At 42.2% G+C, this 21,443-nt stretch overlaps 1 protein-coding gene across 2 annotated transcripts; it reads right to left on the minus strand.

Annotated features, from left to right (window-relative positions):
* Window positions 1-1,478: 1,478 nt before the first annotated feature.
* LOC124099518 (eukaryotic translation initiation factor 3 subunit C) lies at window positions 1,479-20,898 on the minus strand. 2 transcript variants are annotated; one of them, XM_046454655.2, is made up of 21 exons: window positions 20,792-20,898; window positions 20,510-20,649; window positions 18,824-18,889; window positions 18,549-18,738; window positions 17,571-17,696; window positions 17,344-17,398; window positions 17,104-17,213; window positions 16,616-16,743; window positions 11,452-11,611; window positions 11,230-11,330; window positions 10,725-10,866; window positions 10,400-10,525; window positions 10,173-10,266; window positions 9,027-9,217; window positions 8,578-8,802; window positions 4,338-4,701; window positions 2,338-2,497; window positions 2,178-2,243; window positions 1,999-2,086; window positions 1,752-1,914; window positions 1,479-1,650 (listed from the first exon to the last, which is right to left on the minus strand). In XM_046454655.2, the coding sequence occupies exons 2-21, from the start codon at window positions 20,608-20,610 to the stop codon at window positions 1,568-1,570; spliced, it is 2,739 nt and encodes a 912-aa protein (XP_046310611.1). In that variant the 5' UTR covers window positions 20,611-20,649; window positions 20,792-20,898; the 3' UTR covers window positions 1,479-1,567. The 2 variants fall into 2 exon arrangements, with proteins under 2 accessions (XP_046310611.1, XP_046310610.1); XM_046454654.2 differs by having other exon boundaries at window positions 11,230-11,333.
* Window positions 20,899-21,443: the final 545 nt, after the last annotated feature.

Consider the following 21,443-nt stretch of genomic DNA (forward strand, 5'->3'; position numbering starts at 1 on the left):
AACCATTTGTAAATAACTCACTTTGAAATCTTTTTGTTTTTTCCCCTTCTGTGATGGGCTAGGAATTTGGCATCTCCCTTTCTTTTTGTTAGTAATAAAATGCCAAGTTTAAATTAACATAACTATCCAGCTAGAGGTTTTCCTACATGGTGGTAAGAATAAGACTAAGATCTGGTCAATGAACCAGTGTAATTTCCAGGCCTGCTATATCCTCTTCCACTTCCTGAGAGCTTAAACAAGGAGACTTGGGTTAGTGGCATAATAGGACAGTGGACCCAGATTCCCATAAGATCCTGTGGAACAGTTGTTACATAACCCCAAGCATGGACCACCTACCTACCTTTGAACTATCACAAGAGAAATACCCTGTTTTGTTTGAATATCTAGATGTTCCAGAATATGTTAGCTTATAGTTGAATGAATATGTCTTAAACTTTCACCTTCAATCATTGCCTCATTTGTCTCAAAGACTCCTCAAACTCAAAACTTGGGGAAAAACCAACCTCATTATCAGAGCTCCCAGCATATGTGCTATTAGTGCATTCCTAACCACACGAGAATACTCCAGGTACTTCTTGATTACAGTCCTATTTGTTTATCCTCCAATTAGAAGAATGTCATTCTTCACTTCTTCCACTCATAGAAACCCCATGGCCTTTTACGCTCACACCTCCTTCAAGGGTCCCCCACCTTTCATCCCAGCTATTTTGGCTTTAGTTGCTTTTTGCTTTCTAAGTTAGCTCTCTGCCTCCAATTTCACACTTTACAATGCTGCTTCATTCTCTTTCCTACATTGGACCCCTTCATGTTATTTGTCTATAAAAATCAAAGCCTTTCTCAGATGCCCCACTCAGGTTCCAATCTGCCTCCTGCACACATTCAAGTACACTTCCCCCTGACTCTTTGCACTTGCTCTCTTTTCCTCTTCCAGTCATCCATCTTCATGGCCCTTTGAGGCAGCAACCACAGCAAACACAGTGTTTCTTAAACTTGGTAAAGAATAATTTTTTAAAAGTTTCCAATCTACTGCAGACCAATACTTTTATAAAAATTATGCTTACTCTTAATTATGGTCCCCATCCTGTTATAACAGGTAATAGCTGATCTACACTGTTTCAAAAACCACTCTTCACACTTACCTAGATTAACTATCTTTTCTCCTTGCCTCATGAACCACCACTCACCCTTCAAGGTTCAGCAGTCTCTACTACCTCCACTATGCCATCCCTAATGTTATGCCCCGTAGTCACATTCTGTTCATCACACCCACCTTTTTTAATTCCACTGCTGTAACTTATCACATCACTACAATTTCCCATTAAATATCAACGCGTACTAGATTCTTTGAAGTCAGGGGTACATCCAATTCATCCTGTATCCCAAGCCTTGTTCCTGTCATGTGGTTAATTTAGAAATCTAATTAGCAAATGAATGAGACCAACACACACCTGTGACAACATGCAGAAAATTAAGAACTGTAACAACTTAAAACAGACCTTTAATGATCGGGGTGGGTTTAGGACTAAAAGTCTGAATGGTCTAGATCATCGAGACAGACACGGAGAGCTCAGTAGGTGGTCTGAGACTGCTGCTGGCGGTAGCCACCCCGGCGCATGTAGCCCTCGTTTTTGCGGTAGCCATCCTTCTGGTCTGCAGGAAAGAGGTGGGAAGAAAGGGGAAGGCATGAGCACAGGGGAAAGGCAGTAGAGGGCTGGGGTACTGAGAGAGGACAGGGGACTGGAACCACTCACCTCGGAAGTAGCCGCCATAAGTACCTTGCTTGTGGTCAAACACCCGTTCATTATTCTCCACCAGGCTGCCCAGTTTCTCAGCCAGTTGTAAAGCCAAGTTCTGTTGGGCAGTGGGCTCAGTGCGGTGCATCACCACTGTCTGTGTTGGCTGGTCTAGGGAGGCCTGTTGAAGGCAAGCGATGTGACACCAATAAGACCTGTCCAGCCTGCTCTCTCCCACCTGCCATTACCATTACCTGGCCCTTACCATTAACTCCTCATTAATGATCATCTTGCTGATGATGGAGTGCACAGTGGGAAGATCCAGCTCAAACATGTCTGACAGTGTCTCCATGCTGGGGAGAAGGAAAGCAAAGCAGAGAGTGGGGCAGCCAGTTCCGGGACTACAAAGCGGGGGCCTCTCTGCAGTCCCAGAGCCCATCCTACCTGATGGAATCATAGACACTGCTGTAGGTGAAGAGGTAGGTCCTCAGGGACTCTTCCTGGATCTTCCTATGGGAAGAGGGCAGAAAAGGAGGAGGTTCTTAGGGAAGGAGACCAGTCAGTCTTTCCTTTCCCACCTACCACAACCTCCTTCTGCACTCACCTAACCAGCATGGTGCGAACTTTGTCAGCCTCAGGGAACAGGTCCCACACTTTCCCATTCATTTTCTCATTAATAATGAAGCTGTGGCAGGTCTTCCAGTCACCCATCTTCATGGCCTTGGAGGCAGCAACCACATGTTCCCTCATGGACTCAGGGGGACCTGAAAGTTGGGAATAAGGCAGGACCTAGACATACTCGGGACACAGGCTCCTGTCCCCATGAGCACTGCTCAGGAAGGAAGGAACATATGCCAGAAGGGCAAACAACTAGAGCAGATTCCCTCCCAGTTTCACTGAAAAGCAACGGACTGTACATGTCACTTGATATCTGAATATGTTTTCTTAGATTTGGACACAAGCAATCATTCTTTTATCACTTTTGTCTTTTTGCCATATCCATACAGACCTTTAATGACTAGGGTGGGTTTAGGACTAAAAGTCTGAACAGACTAGGTTATTTTTATTGAAAGTGGCTCATTTATTTGCTTTTAAAAAATTCAGCCTCAGGCCAGATGTGGTGGCACACACCTGCATACTCAAGACATAACTCATAACCAAACAGCTGAGGAAGAATGATCGATCGCCTCAGCAATTTAGGAAGGCTCTAAGCAACTTAGCAAGACCTTGTTTCAAAATAAAAATAAAAAGTGCTGGGGATGTGGCTCAGGGTAAAGCACCACTGGCTTAAATCCTCAGTACCAACAAAATTCAGCCTCAGTTTAATCATCTCTGTGAAATCCCAGGCTTGATGTGCTGATTATGAATTCAGGTCCCCAAATACTTTCTTGAGAGATAAGCCAGGAACACAACAAACAAAATTAACTGGAATTCAGGATAAACAAAGTACAGAAGTGCCAAGACTGGAAATTATCGTGGAAGATACCAGAATAGGCACAGCAAGTTCAAATGTATTACACTGATCAGGACCAAATAATATACGAAAAGAACTAAGTGTAAGAAAAAATACACACCTTAGACTAGTCTATTGTTACACTGTCGCAAAGGCAAATTTAGAGGCTCTGGGAATATCTTTCTACAAGCAAGAGTGCAGTGCTGAAATAAAAACATTTTTTTTAATAACTTTATTTTTATGTGGTGCTGAGGATTGAACCCAGTGCCTCACAAGTGCTAAGCAAGTGCTCTACCACTGAGCCACAACCCCAGCCCTAGAAACTGCTTTTTGACACATCCTGAGTAACAGACAGAGGCAGGGACTGCGTAAGCCAGAAAATCCTTCCCTACAGCTTCAACTTTAGCTCTTGCCAAGACTAGCTCCATGGGAAGGCAGCCCCAGGGTTGCCAGATCCACCTAAGGTGTGAGAAATTCAGATTTTCAATGGAAAATTTTCCATCAAATAAGACATCACTATGTAAGTCAAACCAAATTTGCCTTAGCATTGCACGTAGGATGTCATTCGCAGGACCAGTAGAAGACATCGGTGTAAGGGGATATAGCCATGGATAGTGAGTTTGGCCCACTCAAGCCCTTCCATTCACCAACTGCGTAGGTGGGAAGGGCACAGTTCAATTCCCTCCCCACTGAATCACAACTCATTCAGGCCTTGCATGATCAGCAAAAGTGATCAGAGCAAAGACTGAGGATGTAGCTCAGTGGTAAAGTGCTTGTCTAGCACTAAGGCTCTGGGTTTGATACCTAGCACTTTGTGTGCGTGCAGGCATATACACACAAGTAATCAAAGGAGTCACTGTAAATGAAGGCAGGGGGAAGGTTAAAAGTTATGCAAGTCACTTTAACTTCTCTGTGCCTCAGTTTCTACATCAGGAAAAAGAGGTAAACAAGGGAATCTGTATCACAGTGCCATTTCTAAAACAGATGAAACAAATTTTCATTTGTAAAACATTCAGAATAGTGCTAGAGAAAGTACCATTAAACCAAATGGAATCACTGAGTGGGAGAGTTACTCTCCTTAACTTCTCTTAATACTTAATCATAACCAAACAGCAAAGGAAGTATACTGCACTACAGAAGTCCACACTCACCCAGCAAGGGCTGTCGCTCGCCCACCCGCAGCTGGTGATGGAACTGCTTGCTGATCATGCGGCGTCGAGCATCGCTCTCATGGGCAGCCATGTAGGGGATCTCCAGGAGCATGGCAGACACCAGATACACACACTCCAGCAGCTCCAGGTTAATGTGCAGGTGAAAGGGGACCTGCCGGCGCCGCTCCACCTTCTCCTGCTCCTGGTTGCGCTCTTGTAGGCTGCGCAGCAGTAGACCCTGGCCCAGAAGTTCCTTGGCCCGGCCACTGGACTGGATATCCAGCAGTGCATTGTGTGCATCCTTGGTCAGGCCTTGGCGGAAGGCACAGATGCCGAGCTGTACCATGGTGCGGTTGTACAGGATCTGGGGGAACAGAGTAATGCAGTCAGGTGTCGGCCACAGGCAAGTTGTTCATTTAGTCAAAAAATTTAAAGCATCTACTATATGCTGAGTACGAGGGCATGGCCTGTGGATATAGAACAAAATAACTACATGATGAAAATGACTAATGTTACAGAAAAATAAAATAGGAGAAGGGAGTAAAAAAGGAGTTTGTGTGGTAATGGTGGCTTGCTTTTCTTTGTTCCTTTTTGCAGTACTGGAGATTGAACCCAGGAGTGCTCGACAACTAAGCGATACCTCCCCTCCTCTGGCTTTTTACTTTGACACAAAGTCTTGCTAAAATGTTGAGGTTGACCTCAAATTTGTGATCCTTCTGCCTTAGCCCACCAAGTAGGAGGATTACAAGCATGCGTCCCTACACCCACCACTTCATGTTAATGATTTTTTTGGCGGAGATGGGGTGGGGGACCAAGAGAATGAATCCAAGGACATTTTTCATTTTGAGGCAAGGTCTCCCTAAGTTGCGCATGGCCCTCCTGAGGCTGGCTTTGAACTTGTAAACCTCCTGCCTCAGCCTCCCAAGCAGCTGGGGTTACCGGCATGTGCCACTGTGCCCAGAAAGACTAAATCTTCATTAACAATTATAGCTAGGTCCACCTATAATCCCTACAGTTCAGGAGGCTGAGGTAGGAGGACTGCAAATTTAAAGCCAGTCTCAGCAATTTAGCAAGGCCCTAAGCAACTCAGTGAGACCCTGTCTCTAAAAGGGTTGCAGATGTGGCTTAGTGGTTAAGTAGCATGCCTGGGTTCAATCCCTATTACAAAAACAACAACAAAACAAACAAAAAAAACCCAAACAAAAAAAATGTAGGGGGGATCAACACACAAGTCATAAAACACTGATGCAAACAGCTGTAAGAAATATTAGCAGGCTGAGGCTGTAGCACAGCAGTAGAATGCATGCCTAGCATGTGTGAGGCACTGCATTTGATCCTCAGTACTACAAAAAAATAAAATAAGGGCATAATAATATAATAACATTATAAAAAAGAAAAAACAAAAAAAAGGAACTAGTATGAGCAAACAGGAGCCTGAGTACAATTTAGTGAGAGAGTGCTTACAAAATTCAATCCCTGGCATAAAAAAAACAAAACTGCAAATAAAATTTAGCAATATACAAAAGATAATATATCAGGACTAAACAGGCTAGGTCTCAGGAATCAAAGGTTAGTATAAAAATCTCTGGGCTGGGGATGTGGCTCAAGCGGTAGCACGCTCTGCTGGCATGTGTGTAGCCCGGGTTCGATCCTCAGCACCACATACAAACAAAGATGTTGTGTCCGCCGAAAACTAAAAATATAAATATTAAAAATTCTCTCTCTTTAAAAAAAAAAATCTGAAATCATGGGCTGTAGTTGTGGTTCAGTGGTAGCTCGCCTAGCACATGCAAGGCCCTGGGTTTAATCCTCAGCACCACATTAAATACTAAAAAAAAAAAAAAAAATTAAAAGATAAAAATAAAAATAAAAATCTGAAATTATGCTGGGTGCGGTGGTGCACACTTATAATTCCAGTGGCTCAGGAGGCTGAGGCTGGAGGACCTCAAGTTCAAAGCCAGACTTAGCAAAAGTGAGACACTAAGCAACTCAGTGAGACCCTAAATAAATTACAAAATAGGGCTGGCGATGTGGCTCTAAGGCTGAGTTCACCAATTCAATTCCCAGTACCCCTCACCAAAAATCTGAAATTATGTGCATGGGCCACAAAACAGGGTAGAGGAAAGTGTGGCTGTGAGTCGCTAATCAAGACCTCCGGAGACCAAGCAGGAAGCAGGTCTGATTTTATTACACGGTTACCATGTATATATATTCAGGCAGTAGCTAAGCAGATTATAAGCAGCCACCAATACAATTTCTGGCCAACTGTCTTTGCAGCAACCAATCGAGGAGTGGGCCACGGAGCAAGTGCAGGGACTTGCAACACATAGCCTTACACCCAGGACTGCCTATGGGATAAGCGGTTTGCTGCTCACACGCGTAGCACGGGGGAGTGATTTGCTACTCAGACACCCTTAATATAGCCACATACGCAGTACTCCATGCTCTTGCCCCCACAATCATGGTCATTCAATTCATGAGCAGAATAAAGAAGAGTATATAATTTCGATGGATGCAGAAGGAACCTGACAAAATTCCAAGATTTAGTTATGACAAAAATTTTCAGCTAAATAAGGGCAAAAGAGAACTTGAACCTGGGAAAAGGTATCTATAAAAACTGTCATCCTTATAAGTGAAAGCTGACTGCTTCCCAGCTCACTTGAAAACAAGGCAAGCTGATTACGCTCACACTACTTTCATTCAGTATTGTCTTAAGAGACTTTAATTAATGCAATGTAAGATAAATAAAAATATATATATATACTGCTAGCCTAGGAAAAGATTATAATTCAAAATCTGAAGTATGGTTTCTACTGAGTACATATCACTTCTGTAGCACCATCATCAGCTGAAAAACTCTAAGTCAAATCATTAAATCAGGGACCATCTGTAGTAATAAAACTATACTTACAAAGTATATGATCATATAACTAGAAAGTAATCTTTAAAATAACTAGAATAGATTTACAAAATGGCAAGATATAAAGCCAGTATACAAAAATTAATTGTATTTTAAATACTAGGAGTTAATAATTGTAAGGTGAAAATAACTGCATTTAAAATAGCATAAAAATCATAAAATATATTTAGGAACAATCTACACAAAAAATTAAACCACCACAGAGAAAAACTAAGTAAGAAATTAAGAGATATAATGTACAGGATTGAAAGGTTAAATATTATTGAGATATTAATTAATTTATAGATTCAATATAATCCCAGCAGTCTTTTTGTAGGCAGACTGATTCTAAAATTTATGTGGAAAAGCAAAGGACCTAGACTATCCAAAGCAATCTTGAAAAAGAAGTTGGAGGACTCATACCGCCTTGAGTTTAAGACCAACTACCATACAAAGGCTCAGCAATCGAGACAGTGTGGGAGTGGCACAAGGACATACAAAAAGATGAATGAATGGATGGAACAGAGTCCAGGAACACCCTATCCCTGCAGAGTTATGTGGTTTTTCAAAAAGTGCCAAGGCAACACAACAAGGAATGTATTTACTTCAAATGATGTTGGCACAACTAGGTTTGTGTGAAGGAAAAAATCTCAATCTCACTACGTGCAAACCTTGAGCCAAAATATATAAAAAGGGCTGGGGATGTGGATCAGTGGTAAAGTACCCTTGGGTTCAATCCCCACTACCCAAACAAACGAATAAACAAAAAGCAGGGGCAGAAGAGTTGACCAGACATTTCACAGAAGATATAAAAAAAACAAATAAGTGTTGTTTAAAAACCACCATCACCAGACACCAAATGTTCTATAGATATTTTTCAATTATCTTAAACACACATTTAACAGGATCTATACCTTGGACACAGCTCTGGCAATTCCTCCATATGAAGAAGCCCTCATAATACCAATATATGCAAAATTAGATGTTCTATTGTTAGATAGTGTCCCAATACATGACATTGCATTTGGGTCTTCCCCCCTAGTTTTTTTTTTTTTTAAAACCTTTCTACGTGAGATAATCTAATGTTCTGGACCAGAAAAAAACAATATGAATGTCGTTAAATTCACAGCTGTCTCTACTCCAAAAGACTTTAATGTAATTGGGACAATATAAAATATGGGTCAACATGGAGGAGGGTCAAAGAATACTGGCATTGAGAAAAGACCAAGCATTTCCTTAGATCTGCAATAAAGAGTGGCTTTACTGGTTAAACCAATTTGTCCAGAGGACAGAAGCCTGGGCTCTTCTTCACCACTAGGGTCAGATGCCTCCTCAGCCTACCTGCACTGGTGGATCTGCATGCTGAATATTGTCTTGTAGGTGGCTCATAAGCATGAGGTCCCGGGCCTGATACCAGCGGGAGTGCAGAGCATGGTGGTAGATATGGCAGAGGATGGCGCATGTACGGATCCGGTCTGTGCGGTCCTTGGCATAGATGTATTTGCAGAGCCTCTCCATCAGCACAGCTGAATCCTCACCCTCATTTTCTGCCTGGTCTTGCTCAGACTAGGAGGAGGAGAGACATTAATGGAGACAAACATAAAGGCTTTAAATGGCTCAAATTCTAGTAATCGAAGATGAGACTTTACCCAGCTTTATTCTAATCCCTCATTTCCCTCACTACTCCACCAAAAGAAGTTCCTAGGGAATAGATTTGCCATCAAGTCCTAATAGATTAAGTAGCACAAACCAACACACCTCTCTCCCTTGCACAACTGTCAAGTACTCACCTTTGAAGAGCCCTCAGGAGGGGTAAGCTGCCGCTGATGAGCCTTATAATCGAACTTGTAATAGGTGTGAAGGATGCGCCTCAAGTAGATGCGGCAGATTTCCTCGGTGGTGCCCTTCTCCTCCAGGTAGCGTTGCACGCGCTCAATGATGGCACATACCTGTGCCTCATCCTTCAGGTGCTCCACATATTCTAGCAGAAAAAGCATTCACCCTCATCTCAGTCAGGCATCCAAGTTTTCCCAACACCTGTCCCTAATCGATCCAGTTAGCTTCATCTATTCTCTGCCATTTGTCAGGAAGTATTCAACGTGCCCTGGAAACACTATCCTCTCCCAGAACCTACAATGTTGCTATCCCATGGTTCAGGAAAAAAATCTCAACTACCAACCTTGGCCAACAAGGGCCTGTGAAATCTGGCACTTGCCCTAATGCATAGAATCATGATTCTCCCCTAGCCTTAGATGAGCCCACACCACTTTTTATTCCTAAAACGTGCCAAGCTCACTTTCTGTTCCTCTCAGTGCTCTCTTCTAATTCTTCCTCTGACCTCATTTCAAATGGTTCCTACTCAACGATCTTTAATTACATTTAAAGCAGCCATCCTTCCAGTCATTTTCAATCTCAGGGTTCCATTACAATGTCTTAATTCATGTGATTCAATATTACCTTGTTTATTACTTTGGTATTATTTGTTCAACTGCCTTTCTCTAGTACCAAAGTAAGCTCCATATGCATGGAGACTTTTGGTGGCCTGTTTGTAAGCACTACACCCTTGATTTAATGGGCATATTAGTATTTTTACTGAGTAAACTGTCCTGCACCTCCCCTTTCCAATGCTTCTGATCCATACTAAACAAGCCAATTAAAAACAGATGCCCTGCCCCAATGGTTCTCAAAATATAAGTCCCCAAACCAGGAATATCACCTGGAAACAGGAGGAAAATCCAATTCCTGTTGTGCCCTCCTACCCACAAATGAATCAAAACTATGGGAGTGGAGCCCAGCATCTCAACAGGTTCTTCAGTGTGATGCTGGGTAGGAAAGGACTGGCTTTTTGCTTTGATTTACAATCCTTACAAAACCCAAAAGTTAGCAATATTTCCTGCACTTTCCCTCTCAACAAAGACCTGCTTACTTAGGCTCACCTTGGGAGTGAGGATCAGTATTTTGCATTATTTTGGTAAATTCTTCATCCATTCGTTCCACCAGAGTTAGGATACAGCCACGGACACGCAGTGGCTGAAGAGGAAAGCAAAAGAGGAATAAATAAATTAGCCCAGATCTCTACCCTAAATTTTGCCTTTCTTCCATCTCCACTGAACCTCCCCAAAAGAAACATATACCTCCAGTTATCCTGCCAATTCCCCTTTACCTGGTCAACATTTTGCAGGTTCTCACTTTCTTCCAAAATGTTCTCTCCTACAAAGATGTTGGAATTTGCAAACAAGATGTCCATAAGTTCATTAATGCAGTCCAGGCATTTCTGCCACATCTCCGGCTGCCAAGAGATCAGACAGCAGAATCAGAGGTCTGAGGATGGGAAAAGCAACTGTCTCCCAACAGCCTCTTTCACCAAGATTACATAGAGCCTTCAACTAGTAAGATTGTGTCCATAGGCCCCGATTTTTTTAAAACTCTAGGCACCTTTCCCTGACCAGTCAATTCAGCTTTGAGATAGTCCTCTTTGTTGCCCTCACCTTCATATATGTGGCCAGGTTGGGGTTGTAGTCATAGAGAGAAGCAATGATATTGAACTTGATCTTGACGATGACACCCTCCCCCAGGTTGTTTTCAGAAGCAATCTGAACCAGCAGTTGTAGCAGTTCAATCTGGGTAGCACTGGAGGGGTACAGAACTGAGTGAGGCTTTGGAAACAAATCAAAAGGTCTCATCCTGTCATATAGAATGCTCTCTTCAGACAAGCAAGGCAGCCATTTATGATACTCCTATTTTCATCTGTATGCTTGCTTCTCCTTTATATTCCTAACAGCAATAGTGCTAACAACCCTGGGATGATATAAAATGGTTTCATACCCATAATTCTTTTCAGTCACCTAATAATTAAAGGTGAATATTATTCCCATTTTACTTGTGGCAAAAACAGTACCAAAACAGAGCTATTTCCTCACCAATCTCTGCCTTGTGTTGTAGAAAAAGAGCTTCTTCATCCTACAGTCCATAGCCCAGGCCCATGAATCTTACCGGTCAGTTCCCTTCTTGCCTCTTGCCTGTAGAATCTCATTCAATTTCTTGATGACAACAGCATGGGTGATCTCAGTTCCCTTGGCAAACATTTTTGGCTTCTCCTAGGCCAATACATATCCTGTCATATGCATGTCTGCAGAAATCTTTTACCTTAAGCTTTTCCCCACTCTGACCAGGTGGGCATTGCTCCCCAGTTCATTTTAATTCTAAAGTCCTCACCTTAACGAGGGGCACTCCACCTCGGACCCTTTCCCACTCCCCTCCTTCATTGTCTTCTTCCTCCTCATCCAGGCGCTTAGATTTCCTATCATGCTTCTTCTTGGCTTTGTCCTCCCGTTTCTTTTCAGCTGCCTTTTTGTCCTCCTCTGTGGTGGGGGCCCTGTCAGAAGACAAAAGATGAAATACCAATCCCCTTCACACCACTGAAGCTTCCTCCTCCCATGAACTACTACCTCTTTCCCTCCACTAAGGATCCAAGTTGTGCTATACAACAGTGACCTGCAGAACAGAGACAACCACAACCAGAACCAAAGCCAGGACCACTGAACATTTGATTTGCTGGACTACGCACCAATATGTCACCATGTTACACCAATTAAAATGCTATTATAAAGGGTAGGGAGGGCATGGCCAGATCCAATAAGGTGTCGATCAGGCTGTTATAGACATAAACAACCTGCCATCTAGCTCCAAAGCTAATCTTCAATGTTTAAACAAAGAAAAATTATAAACAACTTGTTATTTTTTTAATTATTTTTTTAAGTTGTATATGGACACAATGCCTTTAATTTTTTTATGTGGTGCTGAGGATTGAACCCAGGGCCTCACACATGCTAGGCTAGCGCTCTACCACTGAGCTACAACCCCAGCCCTTAGTTATTGTTTTCTGATAGGTGCTCTATCTAGGCTAAGCTTTTTTTTTTCCTTCTTCAATAAAAACAGACTCTGACAGTCAGTTTACATTAAAAAAGGTGAAAAAATATTCTGCTGTTATATTGGCTTATTTTATGAAAAATTGATTGATCTAAAGTCTGAATTTAAAAATTTAAGAAGAAAAAAAACTTCAATGCAAAAAATGCTCCACAAAAAAAAAAAAAAATCATTGGTTGTCTCAAAATGTCACTTGATGTTGCCTAAGCCATCTCTAGATTTTTAATTAGTACATAACAAACTATAAACCAAATATGACAAGGTTAAAATATTTAAAAGTTTGGATGTTTCAGTAAGTAGCGCTTTTTAAAAAAAATATATATATATATACACACACTTTTTTTTTTTTTTTTTTAGTTTTAGATGGACACAATACCTTTATTTACTTATTTATTTATGTGGTGCTGAGGATGGAACCCAATGCCTCACACATGCTAGGTAAGCATTCTACCACTGAGCTACAACCCCAGCCCAGTAAGCAGTTTATAAATATGCCACTTGTGTTAAAATTTTCCTTTGCCAAAAGATTAATGCTTTAGCTCTTGAAAAACAAAACAAACCCTTATGGATTTCCCCCATATCATTGTTTCCTAACAATAAAAATTCACTTTACAGGTTTTGTAAATATGCAAAATATGTTCATTAAGTTGAAACCTCTTTGTCCACATTATCCCCACAGCTCTAAGAGGATCAAAGGAGCTAATGCTATTTTTAAAATCAGCGCTTCAAATCTTTGCCACCTGCATCTCAGATATAGCATTAATCTCTAGGATATATGAAGAACTAAAAAAACACCAAAATAACACAAATAACCCAATCAATAAATGGGCAAAGGAACAGAATAGGCACTTCACAGAAGAAATATGACTGGTCAAATATATGAAAAAATGTTCATCATCTCACCAATTAGAGAAATGTGAATTAAAACTACAGAGATTTCATTTCACTCCAGTCAGAATGGCAATTATCAAGATAAAAGTAATAGGCTGGGGTTGTGGCTCAGTGGTGGAATGCTTGCATAGCATGTGTGAGGCATTGGGTTCAATTCTCAGCACCACATAAAATAAATAAATAGTTTAAAAAAATACAAGTAACAATAAATGTTGGCAAAAATGTGGAAAAGATACACTCATACACTGCTGGTGGAATGCAAATTGGTGTAACAATTCTAGAAAGCAGTATGGAGATTCCTCAGAAAACTCAGAATGGAATCACCATTTGACCCAGTTATCCCACTCTTTGATATATACTCAAAGGATTTAATACCAGCATACTATAGTGACACAGCCCCATAAATGTTTATAGCAGCTGAATTCAACAACAGCTAAGCTTTGGAACCAATCCAACTGTCCTTCTAACAGATGAATGCATAAAGAAATTGTGGCATATATACATTACTCAGCCATAAAAAAGGATGAAATTATGGTATCTGCCAGTAAATGGATGGAACTGCAGACAATCATGCTAAGTGAAATAAGGTGATCCCCCAAAACCAAAGGCTGAAAGTTCTGATATGTGGACACTAACACACAATAAGGGAGGGGGGTGGGAGAATAGAAATACTTTGGATTAGACAAAGGGGAATGAAGGAAAGGGAGGAAGAATGGAAACAGAAAAGATAGTATAATGAATCAGACATTATGTTCACATACGAATACATGTTCAGTGTAACTCAAAAAGGATTCAAGACACCCTTTATCAGTATATTCTTAAAAATTTGTACTAACTACAAATTCAGAAACCTGAGTGTGTAATCTGTAATTTACCTCTAAAACAATAAGCTTCAAATTTTAAGGATTTTTAACCCCAATCTAATATATTCCTTAAAAATTAACCAAACAAAATTTATCTCAAATACAGTAAAGACAGAGTCTGTGCAATAAACAACATCTTACAGTTCCTGGATAAATACTCTGGAAAAAACAGATATTTACTCAATTAAGAAACAAGCCACAAGCCACTAGCATATGCCTGTAGTCCTAGTTACTCAGGAGGCCAAGGCTAAAGCTGAGGCAGGACTGAGAGCTGAAACCTTATTATTCAACACAATGACCTTGACTCTTTAAGGGAGATAAAGAAAGAAAAAAGCCACTTGATTAAACTTAACTAAGCTGATTCTGAAAAGACATTCTCCTAGATAGGCTTTTAACCCTGTTTGAAAATTAAATATGGGTTCTAAAATATTTCTAAAAATATCTGACAGTTGTCATATTTTCTATCCAAAGCTATGATCTAATATCCAGGTGCTTTAAAGCTACCCCAGTCATAGTCCACACTAAAAAGAGATTGAAATTCTGGAGGATAAACCTACTCCTTTATGAGCTTGTTTCCATCAAAAGGTAAAGGCTGAGAAATTCTAATCAGGGAAGAGATACAGATTGGCTTTAACAAGGAGATGCAGAAAAAGGATACTGGCAGACATTATAGACAGCCCATCATATTTTCTAGAAAATCCATAAACATTGATTGGCTGACTCAAGGAGAGCTTATACAGAAAAATGTGCAAACAAAATTTATTGTGGTTTGTTTCTCCCCTTTGTTCTTTTCCTCTCTCTACAGATGCTTTGACTTATGATGGGGTTACAACACTTCATAAACTACAACTATTCTAAGTTGCAAATACACTTAAACCACCATATCAACTGATCAAAATCAATTTTCAATTCAGTGAACTGTAGAGTATTAATTTACTCTCATGATCGCATGATTAATGGTGGAGCTTTGACCCCAGCCCAGCATAATAAGATAGTCTCACACCATATATTACTGGCCCAGGAAAAGAATAAAATTTGAAAATTGCAAAATAAATAAATTGGAGCTGGAGTTGTAGCTCAGTGGTAGAGTGCCCACTTGCCTAGCATGTGTGAGGAACTGGGTATGGTTCTCAGCACCGCATATAAATAATAAAAGGTCCATTAACAATGAAAAAAAAAATTTCCTCAATGTCAGAAAACCTTTGGGAGGACTGGGACTATGGCTCAGTGACAGAGTGCTAGCCTGGCCCACATGAGGTAGGTACTGGGTTCAATCCTCAGCACATTAAAAAAACAAAAAAACAAAAAACAAAAAACCCCAACAACACTATGGACTGCGGGGCTCAGTGGCAGAGCACATGCCTGGCAAGCACAAGGCCCTAGATTCAATTTCGAGTACCACCCAAAATTCCCTGTGACAACCAAAATTCCAACATTATTTCTCCAAAAACTTTCCTCAGAACATTGAATCCACTAGTTTTCAACCCTCTCCCTCTTTCCAGTTAGATGTTCCAAGTAAAATTCCATAGGTTAAAGACAAAAACAAAACTCAAGTGTAACCTCTATAACGTATTAATTCCCAAACCAGCAGAGAGAAACAAACTGAACAGGAGGGAAAAATATAGAAGTGCTCCAAAGGGGTGAAAAACAGAAACAGGATTAATCTCAAAATAAAACCAACTGATGCCCTAAATTACATACTATATGATTTCATTTATATAAGACTCTAGAAAAGGCTAAATTAGTGATAGAAAGCCAATCAAAGCTGGGTATGGTGGTATATGCCTATAGTCCCAGCTACTCAGGAGGGTGAGGTAGAAGTATTGCTTGAACCTAACCAGCTATGCAACAAGTTGTTTAAAAAAAAAAAAAAAAAAAATCAGGGAAAAGGGTGAGAGTAGGTGTAGCAGCATACAGGCTGAGAAAGGGGCATGAGGAAATTCTTAGATGGTAGTTATTATTTGTTTCAAGTGTGGCAAGACTTCATGGGTATACAAGAATTGTGACAATTTATCAAATTAACTTTAAATATGTGTAGTTACTAGTTACCTCAATAAAGCTATTAAAAATCTTAAAATAAGCTGGGCACAATGGTGCACACCGACAATCCCAACTTGGGAGGCTGAGGTAGGAAAATCATGAGTTCAAAGCCAGCCAACTTAGTGAGGCCCTTAGCAACTTAGCAAGATCCTATCTCAAAATAAAAAGTAAAATGGGGATGTGGCTCAGGAGTTAAGTACCCCAGGCTCAATCCTTGGAACAAAAAACAAACAAAAAACCCTTAAAAAAAAAAAAAAAGCTAGATGTGTGTGGTGACCCATGTGCCTGTCATCCCAGCAACTAGGAAGGCTAAGGCAGAAAGACCACAAGTTCAAGGCCAGCCTAAGTAATTTATCTAGGCCCTAAACATCTTGCTCAGTATCACAGTTAATAGATGCCAAAGTGAGATGTGCACCCAGTCCACATGCAATGAGTAAGGTGGTTAAATATTAGGACTCTGGAGTCTTCAAATCCCATATTTAGGACTCATTAGCTTTGTGATCTTAGCCAACTAATATACTTGACTTTCTGAGCCCTGCTGTGAAACAGGAGCACTTAACATTCCTAAAATGACTATATGGAAGAAGCAACAACCTTCAAGATGACTGAAGGCTTTCTATTCTTCCCACCATAGCCCTAGGTCCCATTTATTTCCTTACTTTTTAAGGAATCTTGAGGCCAGTGCTGTTTGTTTCCCTTCTTCCTCCTCTGAGTCTGAACCAGAGGATGTGGAACCTGTGTCCCAGTCTTCATCATCTTCAGAATCTTCTGAGTCCTCATCTTCATCCTTAAAGGGAGGGAAAAAAAAAAGATAAGCAAGAAGATAGGAAGACTGGTCTCTCTGCTCTCCTGTGTCTCAAGGGAATTTTAGAAGCAGAAGGAGAGTGGTTATCAGGAGCTGGAATGGACCTCCAAGACCTACAGACATTACAACTTGCCCCAAGGACACACAACTCCCCAGGGCCAGAGGCAGGCCCAGATTTCGGTTAGCTCAGTGTCCTCATCTAAGAGGAAGCCGGTTCTCAAATCAGACTAGACTAAATCCCACCCCTCCCAACCACAGGGTTCCATGGTTCTTTTCTTCTTTCCAGGGACCCAAATGACCTCTGGCAGGCAAATCACTCATTAATCTAACCCTGGCTCTTACATCCATCTTTTTGAGGAACTTGCGACTCTCCCCAGAAGGAGCTTCTGATTTCTTCTTCAAGAATGCTGCAGCACTAACTCCATCCTCATCCTCATCCTCATCTGATGAGCCTAGAAGGAAAGGAGGGAGAAAAAATTTAGAATGTTGAAGTGTAAGACTGAAGGGCAACCAACCAAACAAAGGAACCCCTAACTTTGGACCTCCTAACCATTTGCAATAAGGGCCTTGAAGCTTTCTCACCTTCTGAATCCTCCTCATTCTTCTCTGCATCCTCATCTGCAGATTGCTCAGGGTTCTGGACAAAGGAAAATGAGAGATAACTAAGGATGCCTGCCAACCACAACCCATCCCATCCCCCATAATTCCTTTTCCAGTCTCATACCCACTTGTTAATGCTCTTTTGAGGGAGTTATGGGATCAATGATCTCAGTTTAAAAAAAAAAAAGTCTGCCTCTAGCATCCCTAACCTGCTTGTAGTTTGTGATATGAGACTCAAAATCTCGGTTGTATTTTCGGATCTTCTGGCGCAAAGTGCTCAGAGCCTTAGCATTATTCTTGTTCATTTTCTTCTTCCCTTCTTTATCTTCCCAAAGCTAAATGAAAGAAGAGATACAGAGGGAGAACAGTAATTTAAGACTAAGTAGTACTGACTAAACTTCAGGTTCCACCACCACTTTTTTTTTTGGTACTGGGGATTGAACTCAGGGGTACCCTGACCACTGAGCAACATCCCCAGCCCTATCTTGTATATTATTTAGAGACAGGGTCTCACTGAGTTACTTAGCGCCTTGCCCTTGCTGAGGCTGGCTTTGAACTTGCCATTCTTCTGCCTCAGTCTCAGCCTCCCAAGCCACTGGGATTACAGGTGTACACCACCCACCATCACTTTTTTGAAGGTCATTACCTATACACCACCTGCACTACTTACCAACTACACATTTTCTTTTTCTGGTGCTGGGGATTGAACTTAGGAACAACACTGAATTACATCCCTAACTCCTATTAACTTTTTATTTTTTATTATTATTATTTTTTGTATCAGGGATTGAACCCAAGGACATTCATCACTGAATTAATCCCCAGCCCCTTTTATTTTGAAACAGGTCTCATTAGGTTGCTTACAGCCTTGCTAAGTCGCTGAGGCTGGCTTTGAACCTGCAATCCTCCAGCCTCCACCTCCTGAGCTGCTAGGATTATAGGCATGTGTCACTGTACCTTGCCTATGAATTTTTTTTTTAAATCCTTCATATATCACCCTAAAAGAACAAAATCATGAGTAAGAGATAAATACAATCTAAGGCCAAAACGTTTTTTCCCCTTATTTTATCCCATTTTCTATGTTCAAGGAACACTGTATATAGTAAGGAAGAAATGAATCCTGGAAGCCAGATGGTTAGCACAGCCAGGTGTGCTTTTTGGCTTCCCTTCACCCACATGCATCACACCTCATTAAGATAGTCCTCCAGGTCAGCCAGAATGCGGATGTAGAACCGAGGGACACCTTCCTTGTCCACAATACTCTTGGCCTTCCCATATGCTTTTCCCAGGAGCTCAAACTCTTCCAGGCACTTGGTGACATCCCGAATCTTCATGGCATTACGAATGGTCCGGATAAGATTTGTCAGCTCCTCAAACCTGGATTAGGAGCCCAGTTCCACATTTGATATGTCCACCACAGGAAAAACTTCCCACTGCTCCCAGAAACTTCCCACTGCCTCACCTCTTGTCCTTGGCACTTCGGACAACTCTCTTGGTATCTTCTTCATCCTCACTCAGTAACAATGGCCTGTTCAGAAGGAATAGAGACTACTAGCAACCTCCACTCCTAGTTATTACGTTTCTCAGAGGCGGCAGGTGGAACCAAGGCACTGTTATATACTACAAGGTAAACCTTGGAAAACACTGTGCAAGACAGACATGGTGGCAAATGCCTGTAATTCCAGTAGCTCTGGAGGCTGAGGCAGGAAGACCATGAGTTTAAAACCAGCCATAACAATTTAGCTAGGGGCTAAGAAACTTTCTGAGACCCTGTCTCAAAATAAAACACAAAATAGGGCTGGGGATGGAGCTTAGTAGTTAAGCACCCCTGGGTTCAATCGCTGGTACCAAAAAAGAAAGAAAGAGCCAGGCATGGTACCACGTATCTTTAATCTCAGCTACTTGAGGGGCTGAGGCAGGAGATTTACAAGGCAGAGGCCAGTCTCAGCAACTTATCCAGTCCCTGTCTCAAAATAATAAATAAAAAGGGCTGAGGATATAGCCTAGCAGTAAAGCACCCTGGGAATTCTCAGTGTGGTGGGAAGACAGGATAGAGAAAAGGCTTGAAAAGAAAAGGCTTCAAGGAGCTGGTACCTAAACTAGATCCCATAAAACACAACAGCAAGGAAAACTTCTCAGTGGCTTAAACACCTCTATTGTCAGTAGTTTTCTTTTCCATGATATTGTGGATTGAACCCAATGTCACTGTACCACTGAGCTACAGCCCCCCCCCCTTTTAATTTCAAACAGTATCTTCACTAAGTTGCCTAGATTGGCCTCAAACTTGTGATCCTCCTGCCCCAGCCTGTATTGCTGGGAATACAGCAACTGGCTACTAGTTTAACGAGATCAGATCACAGATCACAGTACCCAGCCAGCAAGAGGGCCTCCATTCTTTTCTTTCTATTTTATTAATTTTTCCAATTGTTTTCCATTTTATGACAAGTGATGCTGGCTTTCCACTTGTGGAAGTGATAAGAAATCATATCCACATTAGTGCGCACATGTGCCTGGGCATGTACATACTAAATAGTAGAACAGGTACACAACAGAAATAATGAGAAGTGGAAAGGGAATGACAATAGTTTGAGAAAATATATTTGCAGAGATGGGGGAAGGCTATTTAAGTGTTGGTAAACGACAGAAGTATAACAGATGTTTAAAAACCTGCTACAGAACCAAGAGGCACATCAGAGGACACCCAGGCATTAACTAAACATTCAAGGTTTGGGTCTCTGAGTCGAATGGTCACTGAGGATTTCTTGGGGGTAAGAAAAGCCGGGATTTGGAGGTTTTGGGTTAAGACCAGATTGACGTAAAGGGGAGCAGGGGGTGATGGGAAAGGGACCGGAGAGGCGCAGTCTGGAGACCTATAAGCCAACCAAAAAGCTGATGCAACTGACCCCGCCAGCCGGAAGAGTCTTCTCTGAGATTCCACCCCTCCGACCGCTGGGGTGGACTCCCACAATTCACAACACCCCACGATGGAGAGCTGCGCTTCTCCCGCCGCCCCGGCGCGGTAAACACCATCCCGCGAAGCCGCGCCCGCCCGGGCGCCGCCTCCATCCCCCGGGCTCAGTGGGGGCTCTCCGCAGCCCGTCCAATCCGCACTCCCCGAGGGGCACACGGCGCAGCCTCTCCTACTCACTGTTTGCCGTAGTTACCCCCGACAGGTTTGGTGACGAGCTCCTCCCCGGACAGGGACGACTCGGACTCGCTGTCCGAACCGGTGGTGAAAAACCGCGACATGGCGACGGCGCTGAGGGACTAAGGCTGGCGCGGCCGGACCTGAGGGAGAGCCGGAGAGTCACGGGCCACGAGAAGGGGTCCGAGCCACCAATACCCCAGACCTCCGATCCCTCCTCACGGTCCCTGCCCGTCCCCCGACCCGGTATCCTTCCTCGAAGCACTAGGCGCAGGAAATACCAACCAGCTGAGATCCAGAGTCGGTCACACCGCCAAAGCGAAACAGCGGAAACGTCGAGAGAGAAAAAAAGCGGTGCCTTGCGTCACTTCCGGGAAGCACCGACTACACCGGAAAAACTACAACTCCCAGGAGTCTTCGCGCCATGCAGGGGCGGGAACAAGCTTGAGGAGCCGGCGCTAAGACCTTACCAGGCTGCTTCCCGAGTCCACCCCTACTGGCGGCACGACTTAAAATACAAAATACCCTGGCTTCACCCTTGAACAGCAGAATCAGAATCTTAGGGCCTGTGCGCACGTGGTGCTGATGGTTGTTAGATTTTGGATCTAGGGGCTGGGGATGTGGCTCAAGCGGTAGGCGCGCTCGCCTGGCATGCGTGCGGCTCGGGTTCGATCCTCAGTACCACATACAAACAAAGATGTTGTGTCCGCCGAAAACTAAAAAGTAAATATTAAAAGTTCTCTGTCTCTCTTAAAAAAAAAAAAAAAGATTTTGGAGCTAGGCTTAGAGCAACCTTCCAGACAGACTTTCAGGGTTGGAATCCTAACCTTTCTGTGTCCGTCAGTCTTCTCAAGCCTTATGGCTCATTTTATAATAAGGGCAATAATAGCACCCATTTCATAGGATAAGAATAAAATCGTCTATGTGAAGCATTTGA

This window comes from Marmota monax, unplaced genomic scaffold (genome assembly GCF_021218885.2).
Source record: "Marmota monax isolate L192 unplaced genomic scaffold, Marmota_monax_Labrador192_F-V1.1 WCK01_AAM20220418_F8-fsc00086, whole genome shotgun sequence".
Taxonomy (NCBI): domain Eukaryota; kingdom Metazoa; phylum Chordata; class Mammalia; order Rodentia; family Sciuridae; genus Marmota; species Marmota monax.